The sequence below is a fragment of the Lepidochelys olivacea genome (assembly GCF_965140295.1).
Source record: "Lepidochelys olivacea isolate rLepOli2 genome assembly, chromosome: 8".
Classification (NCBI taxonomy): Eukaryota; Metazoa; Chordata; order Testudines; family Cheloniidae; genus Lepidochelys; species Lepidochelys olivacea.
This window is the reverse complement of record NC_140418.1, coordinates 36,920,066-36,928,938: the sequence shown is the minus strand read 5'-3', so window position 1 is coordinate 36,928,938 and position 8,873 is coordinate 36,920,066. Positions and strand designations below refer to the sequence as shown.

Genomic DNA, 8,873 nt, shown 5'->3' with positions numbered 1-8,873 from the left:
TCCCTCACTTGTGGCTCAGATTATGGGCAAATAAAACTGCATCATAACCTCCAATGAGAATTAACACACAACAGTCACGAGTGAACTGATCTGAATTCCTTGTCAATAAGACTCTCTCAATAGTGGCTTCTCTTTGTTTCACCCCTCTTGTCATTCCTGTGAAGTTTTCCAGTTTATTTAAGCCAGATCCTACCCCCTGACGTCAGTGGCAACACTCCTGTTGACTTTCACAGGAATAATCCCTTGTACGCCCAGCTCCTTGGGCAAGGGCCTTATCTTTGTATTAGCTGGTGAAATGCCAAACATACCTGTAGTGTAATAATGCTTATTAATAACAATGCATACAGTCACATGATATTGTTTCTGGTCCCTGATTGGTTGACCTACAACTACAGGACACATGACCACTCACATTGTGTGATGAGATATCCTTTATGTTTTATTTGGTCTGTTGATAGTTTGCACGGTTTGTAATCTGCAATTTCAGCCATTCATCTCAGTGAGCAAAGCTTGGGTCTACCACAAATACAATTCTGCAATGGCCTGGCTAGCATATATGGGCACCACTTTCTAAGGGATAGAGTTAGAAGAACTGCTCGACTGTGTGTCAGAGACCCCATACTGCAGAGAGCTACGGGTGATTCTCCTTTAGCTCAGATGGCAGCAGGTGGTGGATCTGGGTGGTATCCCTGCTGTACTGCAATTATGGTTGTCAGTAGCCCAACAGGGACGTGGGCTTGCCGGTAACCCTCCAGGACTGTCTTGGAATCCCCGTGGGTCGCTGTCCAGTGTGTGTGATGGGGGGCGCAGAGGCGCACCTCTCACTGCGCACGCGCACTGGAATGGGTCCCCCTGCCGTGAATGCGCACGCGCAGGGGCTGGCAAGATGGCGGCGCCCGTGGACCTGGAGCTGAAGAAGGTACCGGCCGGGCCCCGTTTGTAGCGCTGCCTGCGGGGGGTGGTGAGCGGAGCCTCCTTCCCTATAGCCTGGGTGGCTGCAGGAGAGACGGCCGTAGCAGGGCCCTGCCGGGTGTCCCAGGGTTGGCAGGAGCCAGGCCCCGCCGCCTGGGACTTGCTGCGCCGGGGAGAGCCCGGGGAGCTGTGGGAGCGTGGGCTCCTGAGAGACTCCCCCACAGGCTCCAGACAGACACTCGACCTAGCTCCCTGCAAAGCTCGCCCTCTGTCTGGCCACAGGGCTGATCCCCTCCCATTGCTGCTGGGCTGGGCAGGGCAGGGCAGGGTGAGCTTCCCTAGCCCTGACCTGGAGGGAACTAGAGCTGTTAGGGAAGGGAGTGGGCGCTGGGAGGTGGCAGGGGAAGGCTTGGAGAGCAGATAGAAGTGAGTCAGGCCAGGCATCCACAGTGAAGAGGAGCAGTCCAGTGCCCCAGAAGGGAGGCAAATCACTAGGGATAAGTCTTGCTAGACAACTTAAAAACGTGTATGTGCGCCACACAGGAGGGCAGATCCTTGATCTGACAGTCTGTCCCCAGAAGCTTGTCTGTGTTTGGAATCCCTGGTGTCATTATAGCTGAAAGAGGCAGTTCACTTTTAAACCCTTGCACGCGAGTTAGCTGTTGCTGAGTTTTCTGAGTCCAAAATGAAAACAGCTGGACCATGTCCACAAGTGCTACTTATTACTCCTGGACCAGTAAAACTTCAATTACCTGTGCAAAAGTTATGATGTTCAAGGCCAAAATTTCCATAATTGTAACTTGCCTGCTTTTTTCATTAGGCTTTTACTGAACTGCAGGCCAAGGTTATCGACACACAGCAAAAGGTGAAGCTGGCAGATATACAAATTGAGCAACTAAACAGGACGAAAAAGCATGCACACCTCACTGATACGGAGATTATGACTCTGGTGGATGAGACACGCATGTATGAAGGTGTAGGGAGAATGTGAGTAACTTTTTACCAATTATGATGATGAGATTATGGCCACATTCTTCCAAATTGCCAATAAAACTTGCTGTAATGGCAAGTAAATTATACTACTTTTTGAAACATTTCTTTTTTTAGTCAATGATAAAGTGTCAGGTTTGTAAATATTAGCTGCCTTTTGCATACCTCTGATCTGCCATTCCTCTACTCTCCTCCTTCAAAACATATCTTCTTTCAGGGCCATAAACTTTAATTTCCCCCTCATAATAATTCTGTGTGTATGTGTGAATGTAGTGTCCAAGGATGGCAGTTAGAGCTGTGTTGGCCTACACAGGGGAAATTCTCCCTTGGCTGTCTGCAGGGCTTTTGTGTCTCCTATAAGCTGCTGGAGCAGCACACAGGGCCTCCAGCAGAGAACAGATGCTCTCTCATTGTCACTTATTTGTATGAAAAGTATTCTGGCTTTTTTGTATCATACTGTGTTTAGGTGTTTTATAATCCTATTTTTAATTATCATTTCAATGGATCTTCAGTAAGAGGGACTTACTGCACTGTAATTCCCAGGATCAACCTTCTAGGTACAACGTTTGCTACTCACCAGTCTTCTGGCATAGTTTATTTCAAAGAGTGCTTATATATTTTTGTTTGCCTTTGCTCATGCGGATTACAGTCACATTTGGGGTTTCATGAAAGTTTATAGACTCCACCAGCAGAGCTTGTATACCTTACAAACCTGTTCAACTTTAACTGCCTGATGAAATATGTATTTGACTCTAAGAATTGTATGTTTCCTAGTTTAATGCATTCATTCAGGGATTATCATTGTCCAATGGAACTGAAATGGTGACCTGTTCATTAACATGTTAATTAAAGTTCTATGAAAGATGTTCCCTAGAATCTTTAGAGAACCAAATGAAGCGAACTGGATGCCAGAAAGTTGTTTGTCCAGGTGCACTGTGGCATATGTTAATTCTAAAACAATACTAGGAAAGGAGGAAAATATAATCTTTCTGCGTTGAACTGTCTTCAAAAGAAACATAGCTTAAACCAGCAGTTCTCAAACTTTAGGAACCCAAGGACCCCCATTTTGATTTAAAATTTTGCCACGGATCCCCAGGCCCCACCCCTGCCCCATCTCTTCCCTGCCTCTTTCTGCCCCTCCCCCTTCTCCCCTTCCCTCCCAGTGCTGTTCCCCGGTGTGCAGGAGGCACTGGGAGGGAGTGGTAGGAGTTGAATTGATCAGCAGGAGTTGAATTGATGACCGTGGACCCCAGGCTAAGAAACGCTGGCTTAAACTAAACCTAATATGTATTTTGATGGAATGCTAATGATACCTTCCTATTGTAATTATGATACTGTCTTGTAAAAGGCTACATGAACTAGTCTTTAAGCTAATAGTGTATTCTTACTGGATAAGTGTTGTGCTTAATGCTCTGAAAGGAAAAGACGGACAAAGGTTTGGGAGTACTAAGGTTTTTCTTTCATGTAGTGTGTCAGGTAATACCGACAAATTGTTTGGGCCCACTTGAAGGGATGTTCTGTATCTCGTTTCTAGGGGTCCAGTATACTGTACATACTGTCTCTTTTTTGTTTTCTGTAAACTGCCAATGAGTATTTTATTCATGCAGCTGAATTTAATTTTGAGGTGTTACATGAGGGTATTATTGACTGGCACCTTCAAAGGAAATTGATTTCAGTCCCCTGCAAAGAGGCAGAGAAGTGAATGATACAGCCTGTAGGCAGATCAAAGTCATAGAGCTTAAGGCCAGAACAGAGTAGCAGATCATCTAGTCTGACCTCCTGCTTATCACAGGCCAGCGACACACCCAAAAACTAAACCCAACAATCAAAATTAGACCACAATATTGCAGCCACAGAAGACTAATAGGCCACAGGCAGAGAATAGGTGGGACCAAGATGCAGCAATCTCAGAGTCCACTACAATGTGAAGTAATTAAGTGAGATATACCCAGATAATTTTGTCACGTGACCCACACTCCCTGCTGCAGGGGAAGGCAAACCTCCAAGATCACTGCCAAGTTCCTGACATCACATATGATCAGTTAGACCCTGAGCAGGTAAGCAAGAGAAGGGTTTCTTCTTCAGAGCAGTGAGACACTAAAACAAAGATAAGATGGCAAATGTATTGCCCTTTAAAACAATACCTGGAGTGTTTGTCTTTTGTTTTTTTCCCTTTAATGTAAAAAGCAATTAAGGTTCCAGTATCCGTATCAATTCCTCTGCTTACTTTCTTGTCCATCTTCCACCTATAGTCTAGAGACCCCTTTCTCTCTGTGCACCCTTGATTACCCTGTGGGCAGCAGGCACCAGAGTAACCATCTTTCTGTGAGCTTTACTTCTGCTTCTCTACCTATGACCAAGAGAGTGGTGTTTGGCCCCTGCTGGACTCTCTGTTTGTACCATAGAATATGCATGTGCCATCTTATTTATATTATTACCATCTGTATTATAATAGTGTCTAAAAACCCCAACCAAGATCAGTGGCCCTGTATAAGCCACTGTGCAAACATAGAATAAGAGACAGTTCCTTCCCTGAAGAGTTTACAATCTAAATGGCTTCCAGCTACCCTTAATTCCCTGAGTTCAGTTTCATGTATCCTCAGGGAATTTAGTTGAACCAGTATCACCTGTTCTGCTATGTTGCTGGTGGCCAACTACCTGCTATCTCTGAAATTTGTTTTTCATGCTGACAAAGCTTGGATCCCTTTCCAGTGTGAGAATTACACCCCAATGACACAAAGATCTTCCTTTAGTCCACATTGGCCGCTCCTTGATGTGTGGTGTGTTCCCAGTTTGGGCTGGAAAGGTTGGCATGGGTTATATCCTCATAACTAAAGAGCCTGCTGTTGAAATTGAGGATAGACTTGTGGTAGTTGGTGGTTACCAGGGCTTGGTAGAGGTGAGTGAAGATAAGGAGTACAGCTAAGGTTGGCATTGGGACCTGAATTGTAATTTATCAGAATTTTGAGCCTGCAGTATTTTGTAAATCATGTCTGTTGTTGTTTTAAAGGGCAATATAATGTGAACTCTATTTGCCTGGGAATATGCTATACTAGAGTTTTATCGTAGAGGAACTAGCAACTTTGTTCTGTACTGCCTCCCTACTGTGACGGGAGAAAGTGGTCCTGAGGATGATTCTTTCCTTCTCACCTAGTTTTATGTGAAGGGATACCATCAACTTGAAATCTAATCAGATTTAAATAGAAAAGGGAAAAAAAGTTAAATAGTTGCAGGTATTGCACCTGGCCCTGAGTCCCACTTTGGGTTTTTATGGTTTCACAGTTGCATCTTCTATATTGTCGCAATATTTTTTCCTTCACTGTCGTTGTTTGTAAAAAACCCATGCAAATAAGGGGGCGACAGGGGAAATAGCAACACAGACTGTCCGTAGACAAGCACTGTCAAATGCACAAAGAAAAGACAATGAAAAAAGAGAAATTTTACTTCTAATCTCTCATGGCATAATCTCTCCTATTACTTGTAACAATAATAGGCAAACATTTTTCAGGGTGATAATATTGATGGGGAGTCCCTTTAAATCAGAAGTATGGTAGTTGGTTTTTGCTCTAGTGTGCCCTCTGGGGCAGAGCACAAATGAATTTGTTTGGTTTATTTATACAGAATAATCTTTCCAGAGTTATGATCCTGTCTTCATCCTTAAATAGGATCTCAACCTCTCCTATGCTTCATTAGTTATAGGAGTTTTGACACTGTATTGTAGTGGCTTGTAAAATGGAAGGTAGTTTTAGTTTGGGATGGATGATAATTGATAGCTCATTCCACTAGGAACCACTAGCATTCTCTTGTAACCTACTAACACTTTAGTAATCCTCATGTTAATGGCTTGTATGAATGTTTGAGTCTGCTGCTGTCTCAGAGATAGTGGGGCCTGCCCCTTTAGCTCAAGCATTAGAGACTCATGCTTTTAGATACAGACATCCTGGTTCAGTTCTTACAGATTACTTGACGGTGGGTATCGTTACACTCATGCACTTGAAGGAGGAAGACTTTAGCAGAAGTGGTTTGCAAAGTGGTGATCTGGTTGCCTTTTCCAATAGCTCTAGGCTAGATAACATTGTCACCAAACACCCAGGCAGTTCTAATGCTCAGACTCCTTAGGGTGGATTCCTTTATTTTCCTCATTACTTTTGCCAGGAGGAGCTATTTTTTAAAAAAACAAAAAACTGTTCTGAAATGGTAAAATCTGAGACTGCTATAGTGGGATTTAATCTCCCCCTCTACCACCACAACAAAAAATCTATCTTGTGTTACACCTGTCAGGAACGCCTCCAATTCTGGACTAAATCTGTGTTCTTGTGAGTTGGGATCAAGACCTGAGGTTTTAGTCTGCTTGGCACCTGCTTCTACTGTAAATAATTGTATTTGTTTAGTTGTGTAGTTGTTGGATGTAAGAGGGAGCGAGGCCTCATGACGATTTGTGGTTTCCTACTGCCGCCTATCAGTACAGGGATGTTGTGGACTGTGACCTGTGTTGCTAACCAGATGAGCTTAGAATGGCTACTCTACTGTGTTCTGTACTATTTGGAGCTTTGGCCTGCTTCATTCCTGGATATGAATTGCAGTAATCAAGCTTGGAGGTTGTGAGTGTGGATCATTCTGTCGCCAGGTCTGTGTCTGATCAAAAGGGGCATGATCTTCTGGCTGATTTCATTAGGAAGTATACATGGTTTGACATTCAATAGCATCGAGGGATCCAAAGAGGCTCCAAGCTGTACACTAACGTAACTGTCTCAGGATGAGGACAAATATCCTCCACAGGTGGGGATGTTACAGAGGAGGCAGGTTTTTCTGAGTGATTCCTTCTTCCTACTAATATCACCTGAGTCTAGCTTGGTTTTAGCTTTAGCCAAACATTGTTTGCTCAGGCACTGCTTATGTTAGATATAAAAGTTATGTTAGACATAGCTGGATATTATCTTCATGCTGTTGGCAGTTCAGCCTGGATTGTCTCACCAGGTTCGTGTAGATGTGGAATAACATGAAGACAATTGAATCTTGCGTGAACACACTGGTGAAGGTTTTGGACGTGGAGAAACAGTTGCCCATTATCATAGAATCATAGAATATCAGGGTTGGAAGGGACCTCAGGAGGTCATCTAGTCCAACCCCCTGCTCAAAGCAGGACCAATCCCCAAGTTTTGCCCCAGATTCCTAAACGGCCCCCTCAAGGATTGAACTCACAACCCTGGGTTTAGCAGGCCAATGCTCAAACCACTGAGCTATCCCACCCCCGCAAATTACAATTGTCTGGGTTTGATTTGAGCCATTTCAGGTCATTACATTTCACGTCTGCATCCTCTTGGAGCTGAGCCACCAATGTTTGGTGAACATCTGTAGGGAGCGCTACAGAGATATTCAGCAGGAGGAATATGGGTGTACTTTTGTTGTTTATGGACAGATGAAGTTACATGCCAGAGTAACAAGTGATGTGTCTGGCCTGAAGCCTGACTGGAAGGGATGCAGGATACTGGCAATTGGAAATTGAAGCTAGATAAATTTAGTCTAGGAATGAGTTGCAAATTTTTAACAGTTAGGGTAATTAAACATTGAACACCTTACTTGGTTTGTAATGGATTCTCCATCACAGGAACTTTTAAATCAAGATTGGATGTCTTTCTAATATATATGTTTCAATTGAAACAGGAATTAATTCAGGGAAATCCTATGGCCTGTGTTATGATGGAGAGATTATTACAATAGTCACTTCTGGTTTTATAATCTAGGAAATGTCAGGTGGCATTAGAGGTTGTTTTTTGCCAGCTTCCTTTTCTAAACAAGCTAGTGAAGGAGTTTAGACATTGGGAGGAATTTGTTTGTGAGCTCTCTAGCTTCACATTATGGTTTCTTCAGCACTGGTTAGAATATTGCATGTCTTAAGGTGGGTGGTAGGTTACTTTAATAATTTTTTATCAAAGGAGGTGTGGACAATCTCTAAATCAAGGTCCTGGGTGCCCTTTACTCCCATACCCCGGAAAGGGTGGGGGTTCAGAGTCAGTTTCGGACTTTAATGTCATCAGTGCACCTGTGACTAATTGTATGAATGGCCAAATTATTGGAAGTAGGCTGTTTCTGTTCCTATGCTTAGCTTTAATAAATTCAAAACCCAGCTCACTCACAGAACAGTATTTTGACTTTTTGTCTAGAAAAATCTTTCAGTGTTTGCCCAGTGTATGTGTATAACTTAGAGATTTAAAAAGCATTTTACTCTAGACCTCGGTTATACCTGTGTGAAATGCATGCTGCCCCAGAAGGCAATCAGTTTAATCTCTTACTTCTTCACGAGCACTATATGAATGAGTATTATGGTTTTTACTCTCCTCCAATGTTCCCTCTAATTTTTAACAGATGGTGTGCGCAAAAAATTTCTTCTGTGCCGCCACCAAAGCGTGCGCGCAAAAAAACAAACAAAAACACGCCGCCACCGAAACTGGAGTGTGCGTGGTGTTTCGCCATGTGTGCGGGGTTTAAGATCTGTGTGCGCGCAAACAGCTTAGAGGGAACAGTGCTCTCCTCTGCTTTGAACTTGAGCACGTTGTCTTTTTGATGCCTTTTCTGCATCATAGTAATGTGAAAGCCAGTTTGTCATTCCCAAACCTGTGTTTCTTTGTTGCAATTTATGTGTAGCGAGCAACCCACCTCTCTTCAGCGTATGATCTTAGTAGTGCTAGATTTACTTCTACTATAGCTATTTTTGATTTAATACAAGGAGAGTCAGTGCCGCATAGTAGGAGGTGATGAATTGCTGTATACTGTAAGTTTCTGTTGCTTAGAAGATATCCCAGCCTCGTGGCATCTTGCCAAGTACATTTTAGTTTTGTTACTTCATATTCTTTTGAAAGGCTTGTTATGTAGCCTGATACAACTACCATCAACTTCTAGTTTGGCTGCTTAAGCTATTTGTGAACTGACATCATCATGTTGCTTTAAGAACTAGGATGAAAGTTTAAACT

The 8,873-nt window shown here is 43.3% G+C and overlaps 1 protein-coding gene across 1 annotated transcript in view; it reads left to right on the top strand.

Moving 5' to 3' along the window:
- The first annotated feature begins 837 nt into the window (after positions 1-837).
- Positions 838-8,873, top strand: part of PFDN1 (prefoldin subunit 1) — a 60,346-nt gene continuing 52,310 nt past the window's right edge. The window contains exons 1-2 of the mRNA XM_084635836.1: positions 838-919; positions 1,733-1,899. Of these exons, the coding sequence (XP_084491962.1) occupies positions 887-919; positions 1,733-1,899 (200 nt within the window). The 5' untranslated portion in view covers positions 838-886. The remainder of the gene's footprint in view (positions 920-1,732; positions 1,900-8,873) is intronic.